At 40.0% G+C, this 23854-nt stretch overlaps 1 protein-coding gene and 1 long non-coding RNA gene across 2 annotated transcripts; both read right to left on the bottom strand.

The window, feature by feature from the left end:
• Positions 1-193: 193 nt before the first annotated feature.
• On the bottom strand, positions 194-3766 carry LOC105030299. The gene is made up of 4 exons (XR_829575.4): positions 2156-3766; positions 1813-1874; positions 1351-1662; positions 194-1217 (listed from the first exon to the last, which is right to left on the bottom strand). It is a non-coding gene; the product is annotated as an uncharacterized LOC105030299 (long non-coding RNA).
• A 1174-nt stretch (positions 3767-4940) lies between these two features.
• On the bottom strand, positions 4941-10242 carry LOC105030298 (E3 ubiquitin-protein ligase TRIM21). Its single transcript, XM_010904050.3, has 6 exons — positions 8181-10242; positions 7866-7964; positions 7559-7789; positions 7418-7440; positions 7215-7333; positions 4941-6139 (listed from the first exon to the last, which is right to left on the bottom strand). Exons 1-6 carry the CDS (start codon positions 8697-8699, stop codon positions 5574-5576), a joined length of 1557 nt encoding a protein of 518 aa, XP_010902352.2. The 5' UTR covers positions 8700-10242; the 3' UTR covers positions 4941-5573.
• Positions 10243-23854: the final 13612 nt, after the last annotated feature.

The following is a 23854-nucleotide window of genomic DNA, read 5'->3' as shown; positions in this document are numbered from 1 at the left end:
AAACTAGGCCTACAGCTTTAACTGAGTCCCTAATATATAATTATGTCACAAGGTGCCAGAGACAGTCATTTGATATAATAGACAGGTTCTTGGACTGTGCTGTAGACAAATAAATGTATCACTTCTGTAGTACATATATATATATATATATATATATATATATTTTTTTTTTTTTTTTTTTTTTTTGGGGGGGGGGGTTGGTTTTGTTTTTGTAGCAAAGACAAATCATCACCTTGATCATGATGACATTTTAGAATAGCTGTGTTGCCATTTACACATGATAATATCTGCTTGTATAGGATATCGTTTTATAGGTCATTTTTATTTAATTGAAATATATGTTTTTATATTTTTATTGATTTTGTACATACTGACAGCATAAGAAATCTATATATGTCATACTATGCACATTTATAATGCATAATTTATTAATTGGCTGATAAGGACAAGTTATCTTCTCTAAGATATGTATTTTACTGTAAATGGTCACTATTGTGACTGTTGGAATTGAATTGGGGTCACAGAAACTACAACATTGATATTGTTGCTTAGTTATGACTTTTTATATCCTTCTTTTGATTTTTATAGGAATCTATTCTATTGAAGTCTCGTGGGGGTTTTCTTCTAGGAACTTTACAGGAACAATTCCTTCAGGCTCTTTTTTTTTTACTAGGGATCAGCTTTCATGACGCAGATAAAAATAGAAACTTTAAAGGCGCCCCGTTTACCACAGATTGCATTCGTTCAACATTGCTGAAGGCAGGCAGTAAATTATATTTCTCCACACCTGTTCCTGAGTCAGAATGTACTGCCGTATATGCCTAATTCTGTGGGGTTTTAAAGGACAACAAACTGTTACACACTATGTTATGTATCAGATGTGTCAGTGTCCAGGTTTCAGTAACTATTCCACCCATCTGAACTTCCGAAGGCGCTCAGCAGAGACATGTCTACTTTCTCCATCTATGCATGGCTATTGCAGGTAGTTGTTGTGAAATGTAGACAGGTAAAACCGGAGAAGACCATGTGTAGCCAGATAATCTCAATCCCACTCCCAGTGCCGCACCCAGAAAACCATGCTGACAGTATTCAGCCACTATGCTCTCATCACAAAATCATTAGTGCATCATATACCTCACATAACAGACACGTACCTTTGGCCAACAGGTCAAACGCCAGAGAGAAAGTCCCAAGACCCCATTCATCCACCCCTCCACCTGCAACAAGTCAACATAAAGTGATAGACATGACCGCAATAACTTAAATGACTGGCTAGGACTTTAGTGGCAGGTGGCCAATGTTCTGCAAGAACCTGAAGGTACTAAGTTAAGTAATGTATCTGTGACTGACCTGAGCACAGATGGAGCAGCATCAGCAGGTACAGGAAGGCTTTCATTGTTGGTTTCAGTAGTGAAGTTCTGTCAAGGGCATGAAGCACCTCTGATTCTATAATCCGTTCTGTGCTAAAATAGGATCATGTACACACAAACATCCACAGTGTACACACCTAGTGGAAGGGCTGGATATCTTTACAGTTCATACAAAAACAAACAGGCGGTCTGGATCATGGAAGAATCTGCTCCACACCGATGAATGTGGGATGAGTCTCTCGTCTTCGACATCAGATCGCCTCTGCCTTCAGCTCAGTGTGAAGTGAAGAAGCTGTGAAAGCCAGATCAGCACCAAAGCAATTTGGATATTTTCCAGGAAAATGTGAAAGCCTGCCTCCGTTACATGTTTAAGACATGAGGAACCACCTAAAGGGACTCTGTAAAGTACAAACCTTCTCCTACCAATGCCTGAGAAGCTTACCAGGATATTGGACAGATATCTGCAACATCTGACTCTGGGATATCTCACAGGAACTTACAGAACTGAAGCACAAAGAAAGATGAAGAGTCACTGGTTAGGCCTCACTGGTTAGACCATACTCGAGAAAAAATTATGTGGATTACAAAACCAAATGACCTGTGACCAACGAAAGCAATAAAGTCTCCAGACCCCCTTTAATCTACTAATCCATCTGAAAAGTGTAGACTGAGGGACTGACATGGCTGCGATAACTCAAACGACAGCTGACAGGTTTGAATTTAGTTTGACAATAGCCGATGTTTCACAAAACGGCACAGAGTAAAGAAGTGTAACTGCAACTAACCTGTGCTTGGAGGAAGCGGTGCAATCAAGACCAGGAAGGCTTTTTTTGTTGTTCTTAACAGAGTAGAGCAGAGAATCCTGAGGTTGAAATGGCTGAGTGTATAACGTGCACAGACAGGAAGACACACACACAGCCACAGTCACGTACAGACAAAGCGGACCACACAGAGCGCCAAAGGTTGGGTACATTTACAATGGGGAGGATATCAGGATAAACTAATAGTGCCTGATATGTGTCCCATGCATGGACTTGATATTTAATGGGGTCACATGACTGACGCATTATCAGTTCAGGAATAGAGCACTAAAATAAGATTTCATCTCGGTTGGCTGACCGGGCTCATTGTTGACATTGAACACTATATTAATCACTAATTGCTAGTTATTCCGTCGTTGCATATAAATTTGGAAACCTAGTCCAGAATAAAAGTATTTCATCTTGTGTTTCTAAACTTGTTTCTAAACTTGTTTCTAAACTTGTTATAAAATTGTTAACAAGTTGAATTTATAAACATTGTAGTTATTACCATTGGTAACCATTTAGAACATGTAATTAAATAGCGTTGAGAGGAGATTTTGCAATGCATTAGCAAACACATTATATTTGTTGAGGATTATGTAGACATCTCCAAATGCCGTCACGCCATCACCCACTGAAACGTTTTCAGGTCATATCTTCAGTGACTCAGCATTGCACCTGCTGTCACTCACACCGGGAATAAAGTAGGGCAACATGGTTTCTTGTAACTATGTTCCGGAATTTATAGATGCGTGACGTGTCAGATGGGTCGTAGAAGGACACTTCTCCCGTCATAGCCAGGGCAAAGTCAGACCTTCCGGTGCTTCCTGTTCAAGAAGGAGATGGGTCCAGGGCATGGTGCCCGGCACTGTGCTCCCACCTGTCCATAAGGGACAGGTCACAGCCGTCCGGGGCTGTTGGCTGTGTGAAGATCCTCTCTGTTGAAGCACCAGCTGGTCAAGGTTATCTGAGAGCCTGGGTGCAGAAGGGTTCTCGGAGTCAATGGTGGGGGGGGGACTTTCAAGTGTTGTACTTGGAGCATCTATTAATCTGAGAACACCACCATGTCCTTGACCCTCAGATTGCCCAGTGGTGTATGAATATTATAATGACTTAAAAGTAGATGACATACGACGGAAACTTTAATGCACCTTGCTTGAATGTTCTTGTAAACCTAGAGAGAGAACACACTGGCGTGAAAAAAGGATCCGTAATGTTTTTAGAATGTGTTCTCATAAAGGAAGTCTTTCTCTGTACCTTTTGAAAGGCCAGATCATTAGGCTTTATGTCCTGCTCCACCTCTCTAATGGTGTTGGTCAGGGAGTTCATCATCTTCGCTAGGTGTTCAATTTTCTCAGCCATTTTATTACCAACTTCACCTCCGCCTCATCAGAGGGGGCAGTCGGCCGGGCGGCTTCCTCTAGATGCAGGAAATGATGCTGCTCCTCAAACTCGTGTCTTATGTTTAGTGTTTGTCTAGCTGGGCTCTATGTATCAAGAGGTCAGAAGGTCTGTGGGTTAGCGCTCACGCTGTCTGATGGAATACAAAAATTGTTCCATGGCACAAAACTTTAAAAACATCGTCAGGATATAATACAGCTCTGGACATTTTAAGAGACCACTGCACCTTTTTCTTTCCTTTGCAAAAAAGTTGAAAAGGAAAGTTTTGAGTGAGGAACAGAAGCGTTCAATTTGCAGTGGTCTCTTAATTTTAACCCTTCTGTTCATCACTCAAAACCTTCCTTTTTGACTTTTTTTGGCAAGGAAAGAAAAACGTGCAGTGGTTTCTTAATTTTTTTCTGTGCTGCATATAGTCAATTTCATTACCCTTTTTTGTACTATAGTAGTAATCATTATGTGCTCTGCTGTTCTTTGGCATTCCTCTCTAACGTTTTGGAAAAGTGTCCAACTTCCGTTTGGTGAGATGAAATGAGCGAGTGAAAGAGAGAGCTGTCTTGAATTGAGACATCTTTCTGCTTTTAAAAATACAGACAAAAACAGACAGAATGTGTGTCAATACTGAGTGTAATGTTTGTTTTGCCTCTGAAACTGAAAAGCCGCCTGCCTAACTGGTTCAGACTACAAACTGCTGAGCTCATCTCAGGTGCAGATAAGAACATAAGAAAAACATAGTATCACATTTACAGAAAAAACTATTGAGAAACACTAAACACACAGTAAGAAACAAAGTTTTCATAACATTCAATAAATGATCTGGTTTTTAAGAAACATTGTTTGGAGTCTATCAAAGGTCTTGCTTTTATGCTCCTGATTATGGGAATTTCCTGGGATTGCAGAAAAAACAGACTGCACATTTGCAATCCTATCAGTACCACAATAGACAGCAAGGCTGAGCTGGCGGTTCTGTTGATCCAAACCGGAGGATTCCTGTGTCATGGAGGTCTGACCCCACCCACGCAGAACAACAAAAGCCTCTCCCTCACTCAGATCTCTAGAATGTTCCTCAGAGCCAGGTTGATGGGAAGAATGTCAGCAGCCATTACCGAGAGATGTGCCTATTACAGTGAGCTGCCTGGGCTGAGGACCAAACGAGGCTTCAGTCTTATACTGCATTGAAAATGCTGTCAGGAACACAATGAAACGTGTCCATTGATTTGACGTTTACATTATATCTAATTAATGTATTTCTTCTTTTAAGAGATTTTAAAAGATATGAATTCATGGACTGATTTTACAGATTCATTTCATGTGTTTTTAGACATGATTTAGAAAGTAGATTTTGCTTCTTGTGTAGATGTGTCTTTATTTTCGGAGAAACATAATATTATTTACATACTTTATTGAAATCATAAGAAATTACAAACTGTCCAAAAAAATACTTTACTGTGTTCAAGAAAACAAGAAAACCTTTAAACTCAGCAGCAGTAGTAGAAAATAAAATGACACCAAGAAGTAGAGAATTCATCAACACTGTACTTGAGTGAAATTAAAGCAGAGGTTTTTACATGTGGCTTTATTGAATAATTGATTCACTTAACTGTTATAGGAATTTATTGTTGGTTGTCACGTTTGTGTCATCATTTGCCATTGACTACAATACATTATTAAAAGAAAATAATAATGTTAAAGAAATCCCAGAAAACACTGGATTATGTTTGTGATTAATGTTTCATAAAAGAAATCCGCTATCCCATACATTCTTTACATCTTTCTGCTGTTGATGCAAATAGAAATATTCAATTATGGATTAATGACACATTTGGAATATGAAAGAAAAAAAAACACAAGCATAGAAATATAGAATATAGTATTTGTATGCATTAGGAGTGTTTTTGAGCATTGTACATTATGGCAAGGCACATTTTCATAATCATCTTAGACAGGCTAAGCAAGAGTTAGAGTGAAAATAAGGCCCAGTGTAAACAGGGGGAACGTCCCCCTACAGAGCTGATGCCAGAGTTACCAGCACCTTCTCAGGACAGATCGTCAGCACTCCGGGGTTAGTGCCGTCAGAGTTGAGGCAGGGCGAGAAGTAAGGGAACAGTTTGTCTTTGAACCTGTCACGGAACCTATAAATGACTGACATGTCACTGGAGTCGTAGAAGGTCAGCTCTCCCTTCTCATAGTCCAGTTTGACTCGGACCTTTTGGGGTTTCCTCGTCAAAACCAAGGGGGTACCCAGAGGGGCGGTTCCGGCGCTATACTGCTCCCCGTTCCACAAACCTATCGCCCAAATCCCGCCCACTGGGCTGACTATCACATTGCCCTTCCTGGCTACACTCTCTTTGGCCACGCCCAGAGTCCATGCCTTTTTAGGCCCCACCTCCACCTCCCAGGAGTGAATGCCTGAGCAGAAACCAACAGAGCCCAGCACGCTCATGGTGCTGTCGAATCGCTCAACGTTGTCAGGCACTGGCTGGGACACCTGTCCGTCACTCACCTCCCGGAGTGCCTCTGAGATCAGTAAGTCAGGATGGGCTGAATTCACGTCCAGAGTTACAGGGGCTGGGGGGGGGGGGGGGGGGGGGGGGGGGGTGATGGCAAAACACATCAGATATATGGATGGTAGTACCCTGACTAATTTGAATACAATTTGTATATAGCCAAACTAATGTCATTGGTTCCTGTTGTTGTAAGTCGCTCTGGAGAAGAACATCTGCTACACCACTAAAATGTAAATGTTGTTGTTATTGGTGTACATATTACCATTGTTTTCTATTTTTGTTTTAATTATATATTACTATTACTTTCTCTAACTATATTATATTCAGAACAAGCAGGGAAATCTAGCGATTTTGTTAAAAGTGAGTAAATCTAGTTTTTTCTTAGCATGGGGTTTTTTCTCAGCAGTGTTTTTTTTCTTAGCATGGGGTTTTTCTTATCATGGGGTTTTTCTTAGCACGGGTTTTGATAAAAATCCATGCAGCAGCAATGCATGTGCTCTGAATCATCCTAGGAGGCCCTCACACCTACTTTTGACTCCACATTGTTGAAAATGCTCAGTTACTAACAATTTCACTGTTAGCTTACATCTATTGTTTGATTAATTTGACTGTATTGCTGAATTAACGGTATTTCAGTTCAGAACAAGAGTCTTCAGTTTGTCAATCAGGAATCAGGACATGAGTCTGGTGTTTGTCAGTCAGGAATCAGAACATGAATCTGCAGTTTTTCATTCAAGAATTTGAACATGAGTTTGCAGTTTGTTAATCAGGAATCAGAACATGAGTCTGCTGTTTTTCAATCAGGAATCAGAACATGAGTCGGCAGTTTGTGAATCAGGACTCAAAACATGAATCTGTAGTTTTTCATTCAGGAATCAGAACATGAGTTGACAGTTTGTCATACATGAATCAGAACAGAGAAGAGCACTTAATGCCAGTGAGTCAATCAAGATTAAAGACAATCATCATTGTCAGGAATCGGATTAGATCAGGAGAGTGACATGATTCAAGGAGGCATACTTCAGTGCGGCCTGGATATTGGACCGTATTATTCAGTTACTGATAATCGGGCTGCGTCATTAAATGAAGTCACTGATTAACCATGGACGTGGACTGTTTTAAACTTGTGTACTCACTGTATTGCACCATCTCCTGCATCTTCTCCCAGACATTGAACCTAAGGTTGGCCAGGTGGTGGGCCACATCTATCAGTGCTCCTGATACAGGCTGTGGAGCCTGCATTGTGCACCTGACCCTGAAATGGAGTACGGTCATTTTCCATTACTAGTGATGAAGACTGATTAGATACTTGGCTGATGATGATTAAAATGTTGCATACCTGTTTTTCAAATCCTTGTATAACTGAAAGCAGAATACAAGCAAGTCTCAGTACAGAATGGTGTGTTTGTTTGAGAAGGCCTTAGATTTATGAAACAAAAAAAGAGAACATTTTGATTGAAATATGAAGTGTGAGATTGACCTGCAGAAATGAGACGTCATCTGTATTCATCTTAACGTGTATGTCTGAGATTCCCTCTGACAGGGAGGTCATGTCGCTGGTGAGGCGGTTGATCCTCTCCGTCAGCAGCTCTGTCTTTCTCTCCTCGTCCTGTTTCAGAGCTGTCAGTCGGGCCCTCTCCTCCTCTTTCAGGAACTGGTACAACTTCATGAACTCACTTTGAATCTGTCTTGCTGTGACCTGGGCCTGGGTCTGAAAAAAGGGGGACAACCCGGTTAGAGAAATATGGGTCTGTAACATCTTGGCGGCATCTTGTAATGTTATTTACCTTGATGTATTTTGCAGCATGCTCTTTTGAGTCTCTTGCTTGCTTTATGTCCATTTCCAGTTTCTCTGGGAGGTTGCGCAGCAATATGGTGAGCTCCCTCTGGGAAAATGACAGATCAGGTGGGGATAGGGGTGAATAGAACAGTTACAGAAAAAGTATGTAGAAGGGATGGATTGAAGAAACAACATCCATTTCTGGTTTCTAAACCGTTCTGCATTTACAGTGCAGGGCGCTTTTGATCTGTTATCAAAAACAACATGGTTAGCAAAGAAAAAATACTGCAAGAACATTAATATTCATGTTAGCATACTATACCTTACGCCATGCCACTTCCTCCTTCAGTGGCTTGTGGTTATGCTTAGAGTGCTGCTCAGTCTCCACGCACACAGCACAAACAGCAACCTCACACTCCAAACAAAAAAGCCTGTGCTTCTTCTTATGTATGACACACAAAACCAGACCTTTCTCCTCATACCCCTGTGTCTCCCCTCTCTGGAGGAAGGCCTCCACAATGTTCCTCAACTTCATATTGGACATGAGTGGCCTGTCATTGTCCATGGAATATCTTCGCCTGCAGACAGGGCACGCATGTTGAGTTTCTTGTAGCCTGGTCAGTGTTTCCAGGCAGGTGCGGCAGACGCTGTGCTGGCATTTCAGGGTCACAGGGTCCTGGAAAAATTCCAAGCATACAGGACAGCTGAGCTCATCCTCCAGGGCTGTTGAAGGTCCCTTCTGGGCCATCCTCTTCCTCAGGTAAAGACTTTTCCTTTCAGTGTGCTGGGTTGAACTGGCCGCTGTGTCCTTACATTCTTGCGCTTTCTCTTTGTTCTTCATTAACCCGCTACACGGAAGTTAGGTTTACAGTGCTTGACTGGCTGTTAAGATTTCGGTCATATCTGGGATCAAAGTTTATAGCAGTTATGCGATACATTTCATGGCAAGTTAAGGTAGGAATGAAGTAATCGTTCCTGTGGCGCATGTTGCTAAATCTCAAGTATAGCTGAATTAAATCATTCATCTACCAAACCCCGAAAGAAACCCAAATAACTGCCATCAACCAAAGATGCTGTGACATTAACAATACATCATCAATAATTGTTGATGAAATAATGTGGTTTAGGACATATCAATCTCATTAATAACAGACTTACAATGAGGTAGTCAAAGCCATATTAGCCAAAGCCATAACTGCCAGTCAGCGGAACTTTAAATCAACATCAGAAAGCTCCCTACTACCACGAATGGATCGTGGACTATGTGATTGTTTATTAAAGAAGCGTTTTGTAACCCAGCACCACCTGAACTGCAGACTTTATGTTATTATAAAATAACTTAAAGTCATGAATGCAAATAGTTACACAGGTGCTACTGAACAAAAATGTATATACAGCTGAATGTAACTATTTATAGCTGGCGCAGCTGTGGAAGCTACCACCAGGGGGTGCTAAAGCACTTCTGTCTGGCCTGCTGTATTGCAGTCAATTACAAGCGATAGGGGCTGGGGCCCATACTTATCAGGCTATTAAAGTTAATATTGATTATTTGGCAGATTAAATACCATGCTATGTTGGAGGGAAGCGCTTTAGGTAGGCACAAGAACATTGAATCGAATGAAGTGTTTCACACAATACCGCATCTTGTCTCATAGCTCTTTTTTAATAGGATACTGCAACGTTAGCGATACAATCTATCACAGGCTCTTTCTTTCTTTCTTTTTCTATCTTTCTTTATCTCTCACCCAAAATTCTTATGTTTTCCATCTCCACTACAGGCATGGAATTCGCTACAGACCAAAGTTTTTTTTCCAAATGTTGTGTCTGTTCATTTTACTACCACGTTGAATTAAATTTCCCTGTGACACCATTAGAGGAGTCAACTTGTGTCTGATTTGTGCCTGATCTTCATAATGACGAATGACCTGTTTAAATTCTGTGTGGTTATTTTTAGTTACCATTTGACAGCTTAGATGACGTTAGGCCACTGTTATCATGATGACACACTAAGTGTTTCCGAATTTCTTGTTGAACATAATTTGGCATTAATAGTTTCATTGGTATCCTATTTTTGGGGAAACAGGAAACTAAATTTGTCAAGAAGTTGAGATGTGATAAAACTGTGAACGAACGTATGTGTATGTCCTTATCCTGATGGAGACAGGCACGTTAGAGGAGACCTATTGCAGACCCACAGAGTTCTGGCCTGATTTGAAGTCTAAAAAAGATCAAGATCTGAGGTTGAAGTAAAAAAAAAAGAAAACATGATCAGGCCCCCAATAGGCACCCTAACCCACCCTCTCTCACCCACCTTTCATCCTCTCACTTTTTCTTTCCCTTTTGGCATGTTAAAAATAGGAAACTACATACATTTGCCAGGAAACTACCAGAAAGTTATTTATTTCACCAGTTTTATGCAATATATATCATCTAGTGACCATCTTAGGTACTGAAAATTATTATTATAAACCTGTTCAACCATCTCTAATCCTTTGTATGGCCTTTGTATGGACATATGTAAAATATATTTAATAATTACATTAGATTTTACAATAAAGAATGTAATGACATTGCTGTAAAACATTACAGTAAGTATAAAGCATTCACCTATTATATCCAATTGGTTTATTTATTATAATGTCAATACATATTTGAAAGGTTTTGATACCAGTGGCTGTTGTAAAAATATATTCGGATGAGTAACAAAGTTAAAAGAAAAACAATGCCCCAGATAATTCTCAAATATAATAACAGAATACTATTAATGATACTTATATAATGGTTTTTTAACAATAAATTACAATTCCGTGGACTGCCATTATTTTTACTGACCAGCAATTCTTAAAATGTTGGTAAACATGAATAAATTACCAACTACTTTACATGCAGTTTAATGTCTCAGTCTCTCTCTTTCTCTCTCTCTCATTCCCCCTCTGGCCTGGATTCAATCTGAAAGTGGGTTGTAGCCACTGCAGCTTTTAAAGGTAATGTTTGCGGAGATTACTATTCACTGTACAGTGGGGAGAACAAATATTTGATACACTGCCAATTTTGCAGGTTTTCCCACTTACAAAGCATGTAGAGGTCAGTCATTTTTATCATAGGTACTCTTCAACTGTGAGTGACGGAATCTAAAACAAAAATTCAGAAAAACACATTGTATGATTTTTAAGTAATTCATTTGCATTTTATTCCATGACATAAGTATTTGATCACCTACCAACCAGTAAGAATTCCGGCTCTCACAGACCTGTTAGTTTTTCTTTAAGAAGCCCTCCTGTAAGTGGGAAAACCTGCAAAATCTGCAGCATATCAAATACTTGTTCACCCCACTGCTTCAGATGTCGGTTCCTTAAGAAATTGTCTTTAAAAGTCCCAATCTAAATAACCTGCTGGTACTGTACAGGGTGAGGACTGAGTGATGGCCTCCACGGCAGGAGTCCCAGCACAGATTAATATCAGCCCAAAGCCTCCAAACCCTTAATCGAGTCTCTTCAGTGGAGAACTAATCCATCTGCAAAGGGATGCTAGGTGCACTCAGCAATAGCCGTGTGTGTTCATTCTTGTGTGGCTGACCGTGTGTACATTTGCACATGCGTGTTTTGTTTGTGTTTTGTGTGTTTTCTTTGGTGTGTGTCTGGGAATAGCTTTTTGAATACCAATAAGTAGAGTTTTGCAACAGCTTGCTGGTGGTTTAAAGAGGAAATCTGGAGTTAGGGTTGCATCCACTGGCATCTGACCACTCTAGTTCTCACTAGAAAGATTTTGTGTTCAATAGACTACATTTCACATTCTGTCATCATTCAATTCCCAGGTGTCCTGAGTGGTTCGATGCAATTGGCCAATACCATCCAGTTTTCGGAAGTTGGTATTCGAGTATGGCTCCCTCACCTTGAAGCGTGATGTGTGACTTTTTGTTGCAGGTGTGAGCTCAACATATATCCAGAAGGCAAGGCTGCATGGATTTCAGGATAGACCGTGACCTTAAGCGAACAGCATGATCACAACCTGAACACGATCAGACACATATGTCGACATCAGCTGTCCGCATTCCACCGGGAGCGGCTGCACAAAAAGCAGGGCCTTAGTCACAAATTGGATGTAACAGAACTGTGTTGGAAAACAATGTTTTGAGTTTGATTCTCATGGGGGGCTAGCATGAAAATATATACACTCACGCCTACAAGCTGCTCTGGATAACAGTTTCTTCTGCATGAAATAAAAGATACATTGTGTTTTCATTTATTAATTATTTTATTCAGGCTCAGTTGTGCAGGTACAAATGCATGTACAGCCCTAGCACCTCCTGCAGGTCACTAGCTCTGAATGCCCAGTCATGGCATTCAGTATTCAGAAATTACAATTTTAGATAGCTGGTTATATTAGCTACCAATCTAACAAGTATTAGCTAACATGGCTAATTGAGGCTTTGTCAGTGGCTAACATCCAAAAAAACATTGCTGATGAATAAACACACTGGAAATTGCACCTGGTGAACTATACAGAGACAAACGGAGACAGACAACGGATCGAGACAGACCACCTGACAGATATGGACCGACCAACTGACAGCCACCAAACAGACATCCCCAGTAGCTGCTAGTAACTCATAACCACACACCTACAGATCTATAAAATTGCTTTTCACATCATAGTGAACCCATTCCAACACACACACACACACACACCCACACACAACACATTCACAAAGCAATAAAGAACAATCTGACAATCAAATAAATGAGGTTCTGGCCAAAACTACTGCAGTACATGATAAATATCAAATTTGAACAGAATATCAGCCCAACCATATTTAATAATCGCAGGCCAGTAATAGAACTGGCATTTAGTGAAAGGCTTGTCCTTGTTCTCAGCCTGTGACCATGGATGGAGGTATATTAACATGTTGAAATTAATTGTGGCCAGGGGTCAGAGGCTTGTCAGGACACTAACTGGGTGATAGGAGAGAAAAACAAAGGAATACATTTCAATAGCAGCTCACGCTGAACTGCAAACCCCCAGATCTCATGAACAGGCTCCATGAATAATTCACTGTGAAATATGAGGTCATATTTTATTGAAAAGCTTTAAGTTTAGCCAAGACTGGGCTATGCATCACTGACAGTTGCTGGGGCTGGAATCTAAGCTGCAAAGGGGAGCACAACTGGCCACTGGAATCAAAGTGTCATGAAGTTATTAAACAATTGTTGGTTTTGGAACCACGGTAAACACATGTAGAATCTTTATTTTTGTCAAGTTGTTTTGTGGCATGATTTTTTGATTATTAGAAAACAGGGTTTACAGGAAATGTGTCACACTTCTAGCGACATGTCTTGTAGGATTTTTTGTAGCTGTTGAACTGATGATCCATCAGCAGATGCAATAATTGTCAATATGAAAAGAAAAACTTCAGCTGTACTAATAAGAAAATCTATGACCTTTTTGCTTCAAGCGCCTGAATTTTGGTTCTCAATTCCTGTTCTGTGATGCAGAAATCAAGCAGCTTTTGGCTATCCTTCACGATCAAACATTTTCTATATTTGTAATTTGGATATGTTTGGTTTCTCATGTTATACTTTCAGGTGTGGTTACAAATCATGATTTGAAAGGATTAGTCCATATAAAGTATTTATATTTTTTCATTTTGGATCATTAGCTCTTCTGGAATTTTTTTTTAGTTCCAATGATCCCATACAGAATATGAATTTGTGGATTTATGGATTAGGCACAGTTGTTTTTGTGTTTTATCATTCTTTTTGGTTTTGACAATATTCTTACAATGTTTGAGAGTGGATAGTTTCCTAACTTCTACTTTAAGTATTTACTGTAGCAACCCTTATCAAACCAGTTATTCTTTTGGGGTTTCCATTTGTTATTTCTTGGCGATTTCTTTCTTGTTTTTGTTGCTGTTCTGTTCTGTGTAATTCATATTTTCTAATGGAATATTTACTCCTTCAATATTGGTTATAATTCTTCCCCAAAAAGAATCCAACAGTGATTGAATTCTTGAGCTTGGATTGCTGTTTGTAGTTGCTCTGCAGCTTTTCATATTTTCTACATAGAAAATCAAGTAGCACAGTGCAAAATAGAGTGATGCGAGGCAGTGAAAGTTAAACTCAGCCCCAGAGTTTAACCGTAAGTGGAAATTCTCCCAATTTCTTTGACCATGAAAAGTTTGGATGTGCAAAAAAAAGTATCCTAACCTGTGTTGATTTAAGTAGCATGTTGCCAGTAAGTGTACTGAGGCAGCCTATATAACACACGTTTGTGATGTGTTTTCATTAGAATTATCCACTCTCTTTTTAGGTCTCATCAATAATAAATGTCCCTCTCACTGCCCTGGGGCATTGCAATTTGATCTTTACACCAGAGGGAAGAGGGGCCCCTAGAGTTGGGCAAGGTGCTATGCAACACAAGTTTTCAATTGATGTAAGATGTGGTAACTGTCAGAGACGCTCATGGGATATTGTGAAACCTTTGGTAGTTGGACTCAAAATCCCTGAGATCTGCTTTTCCAGTCATGGTAGCCAGTATATATTTTACACACAACCGTAACAGCCTTGCTAACCCCGCACCTGTGTGGAAGCACCTGCTTTCAATACACTCAGTTACTCAAGTGTGTTCTTTATTTTAGCAGTCACTTGCACGTGCAATGCTGTCTGCCTGACCACATGATTACACTATGTAACTCCCATGCCATTATTGTTAGACACTTGTACAGGGCCCTTTGGAATTTGTAAAGAGAAAAGCAAGAGGGAGAGAGGGATGAGAAGTGGCTGTGAGCGAGAGAGAGAAAGAGAGAGGCGAGAATGAGTGAAGAGAGATGTTTTAAATATGGTCTTAATCGCTTTTGCCAGCTCTCCTAGTCAGATGTCAGAAAATCTCTCTGGCCTTCACACAGAGCAATATGTTTTGAGAACGGGGCCATGTACACTTTTGAGAGATTCTTTCTGCAGCAGCAACTTTTCCCTCTGACGTGAAAGTCAGAATTATTAATAACAAGAAATCTGTAAAGGGCAAGGAATTACAGACAATCCCGGTTTCTCCAACTGTACGCCATTGGGTTTGGGCTGTGATTTGTGGTGCCTCCTCCTCTCCCCATAGCCTCTTGACACTCTCTGCCTCTCCTGGCAGCAAATAAGGTTGTTCAGAGCAAATCCAGTATAGCAGCCAGGCTATTCAATAAAAAAAATATTTAACAACTAAATGGGAATATAGCAAGTATCTACACAGTGAAGATAAGAGTTTTCCAGATGTAAGTGTCATCCACTGCCATGGTCTTGTGTCAATATGATCCTCGAGTACGTGTGGACAATTTTTGTGTATGTGTTGCAAAAGTGACAGAGAGAAAGGAAACTAGGGGAAAAAATACACAGGTGATTAGGGGAAAATGAGTCACAGGTGAAAGGTTAAAGATGCAGATGAAATCAATGAATTCAAGGGAAAAAAAACTCAACCTAGAATCATAATAACCAGAGCCTAAAAAAACTCAACTTAGAAATACAACAACTGCCTCAGCAAAAGCCCTGCCCTGCTGTTACAAAGGTGCCTATACGTCACAAATGGCAGAGTTGAACCATTATGGGCAAAAAAGCACTGAAAGACCAAACAAAATACTTCACTGTAGAACATCTGTAATGGTTGGACAAAACGAACACCAGAATTTATGTTTTTCATTTGAACAGAGCCCAAAACATCTGGATTCCTATTAAAAGAAAGTGGTACAGTGTACATTTTTAGTTGTAGTTACTCTTTGAGAATGCATCTTGACCCTTGAAATGATATAGTCCCTCCACCCTAAAGAGAATGACAGGACAGAATGCATTTGCATTTAAATTGAAAGCCTAGCTCTCCCCTATAGTCTCCCTCCCAGGGCAGTCTACTGTGTTTATTGATCTATTGCTCAACTGGTCATTGCTGGAATGCCAGACCAACAGGGGTTGAGTAAAGCTGTGTTAACCTTTTCTTGTTTGTAGATTAACTTTCAGAGATGTAGAACATTGGCCTAGACACAAAAGTCTGTCTAATAATGTGTAGACAGAGCCAGAGGACATCCCGACCTAACTATTAGAGTTCAATAGCTATGTCTCAGTTTTGAAGCACTCTTTAGCCACAGCAGCCGTGTCACCAATAATCTATTTCTGTGTCTCTGTGATCTAATTATTCCTTTGTTATACACAGTAGCTATGTCTGTGATTGTGATGTAGCTCCTGTAAATCTCTGTGATGTGGCTATATCTGTGATCTATTATTCATAGTCAGGCTAGCATCCACATGAATGTAGAGGTATTCAGAAAGGTTTTTATTTTTAGAATCAAAGTGACTCAAATAGCATAATACATTTTTCAAAATTGAGTTTCTATTGTGAAAACATAAACCAAAATACATTAAAAAACAAGAATGCATCCAAAACTTTGTAGAGTCACAAGTGTGATGTTGTTAGAAGCAGAAGAGACAGCAAGTCTTCTCTATCCCTTATTTTTTAGTTTAATGAAAGTCCCTGAACTAGATAGACCCAACTGCTATGAGATTGGTATCTATTGGAGAACCACCCAGTTACCCTGGAATTGATGATTTTTTGCATATATATATATATATACGTAAAATGTAATATATTTTCAGATAACTTTTCCAGATACTATGAATTATTCATATTGAGGGAATATGTGCAAATAATAATATAATCATTCTCACAAACGGATAATAAATACGAAATCCTAATGAAATAAAAATATATATATTGTGGACTGCAGAATTTCTGAAATACAATACATTGTGCTGTTCTACATGTGACAACCCTGGTATTAGTACATCTGAATGGTAGAGAATGTCCAATGTCTTATTTGTGGTCAAATGGGTCCTGTCAAAATGTCTAGAATTACAGGAATGTGTTTTAAAATCATTATCCTGGGGGAGAAAATAAAGAAATCCCTGCCTACTTTCCTCATGCGTGACTATTTTGCCATAGCAGTTACTATTATTAGTTGACATTTTAAGCATGGCCTTATGCAAAGTGGTAGATATGAGCAAACATTTCAAAAAGTAAATGTCTGGCAAAATTAGAGTATATCCACAACTCCAGGCACCATTACAGCACTATATTAGTCTGTGTGATGTAACTGTTTCTGTAATGTAGCTATGTCTCTGTGATGTGACTGTTTATGTGATGTAGCTATGTCTCTGAGATGTAACTGTTTCTGTGACATATCTATGCCTCTGTGATGTAACTCTTTCTGTGACGTAGCTATGTCTCTGTGATCTAACTATTTCTGTGACATATCTATGCCTCTGTGATGTAACTCTTTCTGTGATGTAGCTATGTCTCTGTGATCTAACTATTTCTGTGATGTAGGTATGTCTCTGTGATGTAACTGTTTCAGTGACTTAGCTATATCTCTGTTATGTAACTGTTTTAGTGATGTACTGTAGCAATTCTGACGCACAATTCTGATTCTGCGATGTTATTTGACCTATGAAATGAAAATGTCACATAGTGCTTTTTGGACCAATGGCCTGAATTTAGTCGGTTTGACCATCCTGCAAAGTAGCATGCTAACAATGTAGTTGAGTCAGTCAGTCCAACCTTATATTAAGATAAAGGGAATAGGGTTGATGTTAACCCGTGCAGCACAAAAAAGCAACTGAAAAGTATGAACATGAAAAGTACAATCATGTACAGCACTCAATACTTAGTTGGGGCTCTTTTTGCCTGAATTACTGCAGCAATGCGGCGTGGCATGGAGTCGATCAGTCTGTGGCACTGCTCAGGTGTTATGAGAGCCCAGGTCGCTCTGATAGTGGCCTTCAGGTCTTCTGCATTGTTGGGTCTGGCGTATCGCATCTTCCTCTTCACAATACCCCATAGATTTCTATTGGGTTAGGGTCAGGCGAGTTTGCTGGCCAATTAAGAACAGGGATACCATGGTCCTTAAACCAGGTACATGGTAACTTTGGCACTGTGTGCAGGTGCCAAGTCCTGTTGGAAAAGGAAATCTGCATCTCCATAAAGTTGGTAAGTAGCAGGAAGCATGAAGTGCTCTAAAACTTCCTGGTAGACGGCTGAGTTGACCTTGGACCTCCGAAAACACAGTGGACCCACACCAGCAGATGACATGGCACCCCAAACCATCACTGACTGTGGAAACTTTACACTGGACTTCAAGCAATGTGGATTCTGTGCCTCTCCTCTCTTCCTCCAGACTCCCACATTTTTGAATGGGTTTTGTTTTACAATCCCCTCCAGGGTGCGGTTATCCCTATTGCTTGTACACTTTTTCTACCACATCTTTTCCTTCCCTTCGCCTCTTTATTAATGTGCTTGGACACAGAGCTCTGTGAACAGCCAGCCTCTTTAGCTATGACCTTTTGTGTCTTGCCCTCCTTGTGCAAGGTGTCAGTGGTCGTCTTTTGGACAGCTGTCAAGTCAGCAGTCTTCCCCATGATTGTGTTGCCTACAGAACTACACTGAGAGACCATTTAAAGGCCTTTTCAGGTGTTTTGGTTTAATTAGCTGATTAGAGTGTGGCACCAGGTGTCTTCAATATTGAACCTTTTCACAATATTCTAATTTTCTGAGATACTGAATTTGGGGTTTTCATTAGTTGTCAGTTATAATCATCAAAATTAAAAGAAATAAACACTTGAAATATATCAGTCTGTGTGGAATTAATGTATACATTATACACATTTCACTTTTTGAATGGAATGACTGAAATAAATAAACTTTTTGATGATATTCACATTTTATGACTAGCACCTGTATATTTTAAGTATATTAACATGTTACTTTCGCTCATGTTTTATAAGTACACAAAAGTATGAAATAAGAAGGTCCATCAGAACACATAAGTATAATTACTATTTTAAATGTACCTATTTCAGTATTAATTTAATACTATTTAGTGTACTGAAGTACAACTTAAGTGTATCCAAACTTTGGCTTGGGTGTCTTCAAAAATAGTGCTGTGATGTACCTATAACAGTGATGTAGCTACATAATGTACATCTTTGGGCAATCACAACCAGGAAATTCATGAAATAACTAGCCCCACATGCTGTCACAGTCGTCAATGTCACACAGAGAGCTGGAAGAGGTGGGTTGAGCCTGTTATTTCTGTCAGTGAGAATAATTTTTATGATGTGTGAATGGACAAGGCAATAATTGCGATAGACAGTAATCGCTCAGGCAGATTTGTTATCTTTGCCAGCATGTCGTCCATACAGCACCACTGGTGTCAGTGGGGGTCTGAGAGCCATTACCTCAACCCTTTAAAACCCACAGTGAGAGTCGCTATTAAAGTGACACTCAAGTCTCCTTTTCACCTCATTTAATAATACCTAATTTACTGAACATCAGGTGGTCCATGTATGTCATCATATTGGACATGGGGGGGGGGGTCTGGGGGTAGGCTAATAGTATTTCTATCAGTCTCTTTGTAACAAGAACTACTATTTATCAAAACCCAACATCTGACCCTTTAGTGCATGTGCCTTAGTGTACTTACACGTGACAAACTCCTATACATTTGCACGTTCTACTTCACAAAGAGAGGTGTTGATCTTGCAAGTAGCTAAATCGTTAAGAGTTGCAACATAAAAATGCATCTGCATTGTCTTGAAGGTCAGAGCATTTAGGTCTGCTTTTTCAATTAAAAAAATGATGCGATAGGGAGGAATGCTGGCAAAGCCGCTTCAAACTGTTCCCGGGTATATCTGGGGCTACGTGTAATCGATAAGAGTCTGAATTAAGCAGCTTCTCAGTGTGTGCGGTACCTGTTTGAATGATGGCGTCTCAGCAGAGTGCTGTCCCACTGTTGGACGAGTGGAGGTCAACTATCAGACTACTGGAAAGGAACATGCTCTAGAAAAAAACACAAGTTTATCCTTGAAGGTAAAACCCAGACAAAGAAGGTAAGAATCAAGCAAATGGAAATAGTTGCTGTAACAGATAGACAGAGATTATGAAATGTGTTGCCGTGTTGATTGCATTGTGTATTGCTATTCATTAGCTGTCAGTCAAACAGTGCTTAAGTGACTGAAACGGAATTTAACCTTGAATTGTTTATTAGAAAAAGTATGACTTTCCCATTCTTTTCCTGGCGTGGACAGTTTATAATTGTCTGAGATAAAGTGAGTATTCATCCAGTTAGCCTCTATAGCATTTTAAGGCCCAAGTGATGTTGAGACATTTTATTTACATTTATGGAATATACTTTGGTAGTGAAATTATTTCAATTTTAAAGTAAAGACAAGTGTACAAGCATTTATAATAATTATAATTTTATCTTGCCCTCAATACAGCATGACTTATTATTTTCTGTCAAGAATACACTAAAACTGATTGTTTTTGGGTTGAGAAATCCTTGTTTTATCTTCCATTTCCATTTGTGAATAGGCTGATACAAGGCATTCATGTATTGGACTACTTAGTATCTGTTGAATTAAGTATTAGAGTATATGTAAAAAGTCAAGGGGAAATGCTGGTCTTCATATGTTTTCTTTCTATGAATTTAACAGTCGAATCTACATAGAAATCTGTTCATATTAAACACAATATGTTTACTGAATGTTTCTAGTTCACACACCTGATTCAAATTGCCCTACCACATATACACTTGATTGACATAATCAACCTGCCATCAAGTCTTTTATTTGAATCAGGTGTATAAGTGCTAGGGGCAAAAACAAATATGTGCACCCTTTGGGTCCCCAGGACCAGGATTGGGAAATACTGGTCTAGTCACAAATACAGACAATAGAACCTGACTGTTGGAACTCAAGAGTCTCTGTAACAAGGATCACAATACAATGTGGTTATGCCCGCCGTCATGCAAAAACTATCAGAAGGTAATGAATAAAGTCCATGACTAATGCTATGCTCTCATGATATCTGAGTAGGAGGGACCAACTAAAATCAAAGCTGGCCACTATAAGTTGGGCCTCAGAGCGCAAGTCCATTTGCATGGTCAGGAGTTTGGTCATGATTACAAAGAGATTTAAATAGCTAGCTACTATTAAATGACAATAATTCAACAGGAAATGTGCAGGTTTTAAATGTGAAATTAACTTATTTTAGTATACAGTATTGGGTTCAGTGCCTTGGTCAAGGGAACAAATATTTTTTTTCAGTAGGTTGGTTCAAGGATTCAAACCAGCGAACAATATTGGGCCAACGATTTAACTCAACTGTCTATCTGCTGCTCCAAACCATTCAGCTAACCTAACTGTAAAATACTGTAGTTTAATAATACATAAACAAACTTATGTATAAAGTTCTTGCACAAAACCATCAAGAACTGATTTTTCTTGTGTATTTGATGATCCAACCAGACAAGTTTAGTTAAATGGACAATATTTTGTGAGCCTCTTAAATTGTATATGTGCTATATGATTTCTGTTTTGTATGCATAGTAGTCTAGAGGTAGTCACCGTTCGTCTGACATCTCTGAGGCAGAGGTAAGCATGATGAATAACTGTGGGTTCTATTAGTGTGTGGATCTGGTGCTGAGGCCTGTTGATCTGTGGCCTAAAAGTCATACCTATCACACCACAGGCAGGATATACGCTTTGATTGATATAAAATGTGAGGCCTGGCAACACGTCTGCTCCAATTCTCTCACAGAGCAGCAATTCAAGAAGATAGAAACGCACATCACCTGAAACTGATTGAAATCAAATTGGCATTGGGTTCGTTGCTTACACTTTTAAAATGTATACATCTTCTACCATGATATTCAATGGGCCACAACTCTCAGCACAAACTTGGATTCAGAAAGGATGAGGGGATTCTCTTATTTTTTATTTTATTTGGACTCCCACAACCAAAAAAGTTAACCGCTCCACTGGACAATTTCACATGATCCTAACAACGGCTTGACAGCACCGGGCGATCAACTCTGTCTTGGGCTAGAAGGAATATTTCCATAAGTCTAGAGGCGTGGAATGAGATAAGCAGTATGAGTCAGTGGCAGCGCTCTGTTTAGTCACACATCTGCCTCTCCTTTCTGAAAACACAGCCTCCTTCCCCGTGCTTTGCCGTCAGTCAGTCCTATGCACAGAAACAACAGTGGCTCTGCGTCTGTGTGACCTGATGGTTACACAGTGGTTTGAAGGTTCCATGCGAGCGAATGGGCTGGGCCTGGGGCCCCGCCAAGCATGTGTAGTTGAGAGGATTAGGCCTGCTGCACCCTCATTAGCTTGCGCAAAACGCAAATACTCTCCGGGGTTCCGAGGCATTCTGCCACTTGTTAAGGAAACGTCCTGACTCTATTACCGCTGGAAGACGAGGGTGGAGGAGTGTGAAGATTCTCTCTGATCCTCGTGTTTCTCCCCCACCTCCCTTTACTCACGCTACCCCGCGGGGGGAATGGCAAACAGCCCACCGCTGAGGCTCAACGCGGCCCACGGGTGTGGGTGGTGGTGGCTGAGGTGTGAAAGATGGAGCGGAGGGTAAGACACAGAGGATTATTTATTAGCGCTCCAGGATGTTACGCAGGATCCACCTCTCAGCCAAACGAGGGATTTATTTGAGGGTCCCCCTTCATTTCATTCCCAAACACTTTAGTATTTACCGTATTGAAAATGTAGCGGTGCCACGTCCTGGCTAGGCAAGGCCTGCTGTGCCAGTGAGATCCAACGCCCTCTTTCACACATTTGCACCTGTTTGTTGTAATTGCCCTCATTATGTGATATGAAAGACATAATCTGTGGCGTTGTGCGCAATTGCTTTTCAGGTAATTTCACAGTAGAAAAATTCAAGATGGGAAGAGAGGTTTTACCATTAAATAAGTTAATTTCCAGTAATTCTACAGATTTTGCGCTAGCTTAATGGACTCTGGGCAGGTGCCTTGAATTGCCTGTTGGAGTTAAAATCCTGGTGAACTGTACTTATTACTTTCGGTAGTTGAGACCCCGACTGATAACCTATAAAAAAAACGGTGAAAATACTTACCATCAATCAATTAACCAAGCCTTCACAAGTTTCTATATCGACCTCATGAACTTTAAAGTCTGTTTATCTTTTATGCAAAAAAAGAAAGCATGATAGGCTTTAATAGAGTTTTTTTTTTTTTGTGAGTTTCTTCACGTCTGCTCAGTTTGAGTAATGCGCCGGTGAACAGGAGGTGAACAGGAGATGAAGAGGAGGTGAAAAGGAGTGTATCTAATTGTCTTTGTTTGTTTCCTTACTAAGAGCCTATTTAGACTACATCAGTTGTCGTGACAGCTTTTTAATTTAAATAAATTAACATTTAGACAGAAAACGCCACATATTAGTTTAACCATTTATTGGAGAACTATGAGCAACAATGTACATACAATGTCTTGGCGTTAGGTGCTGCTCCTCTGTGGGAACTCATTGTCATTACATGATCGTGTGTATACAATACTACCATCTATCAATATTATTATTAGCAATCCCCAAGAGTAATGAACAAGGTACACAGTACCTGAAACCCCCTACAAATGGAAACACAGAACCAAACAGCTGGTGGCAGGAATGGTGGGTGGGTTTTACTTGCATGCTACAGTAGTATGGCAATCAGCGCATCAGAACTGAGTGAGTAACCTGACAACTAAAGAGACAGGTATGAAATCGGATATTGTGATAGGAGCAATCCCGACATCAGCTAATGCATCGCTGGCAAATTAGCAGGCAGGCTTCCTGGCTGAAATGGCTATGCCAATTAATATGTGCATTAAATGTTCTATTCACACTAGCAATGAGAAAATCTTGCTGCGGCGTAAAGTGCAACATATTTGTGCACAGTGCTTTGGCCCGACCCCTGACCTGGAAGGTGTATGAACTCAATGACAATATTGTTTAACTGCTAACTAAAATGGCACCTTCGAAAAAGTGCTGTTGCTGGAGATAGTAGAATTGTTTTGGTGTGCAGTGTTTTTAGTTGCCCCCGAATGCCCTTTTTTAAATATGGTTTATGGAGCTGGATGGACTTAAAGAACCGGACTTCCTACATCACCGCTCATTCCACTCCAATGC

Source organism: Esox lucius, chromosome 6, assembly GCF_011004845.1.
Source record: "Esox lucius isolate fEsoLuc1 chromosome 6, fEsoLuc1.pri, whole genome shotgun sequence".
Classification (NCBI taxonomy): domain Eukaryota; kingdom Metazoa; phylum Chordata; class Actinopteri; order Esociformes; family Esocidae; genus Esox; species Esox lucius.
The sequence above is the reverse complement of the archived record's forward strand: the minus strand, read 5'-3'. Positions and strand labels throughout refer to the sequence as shown.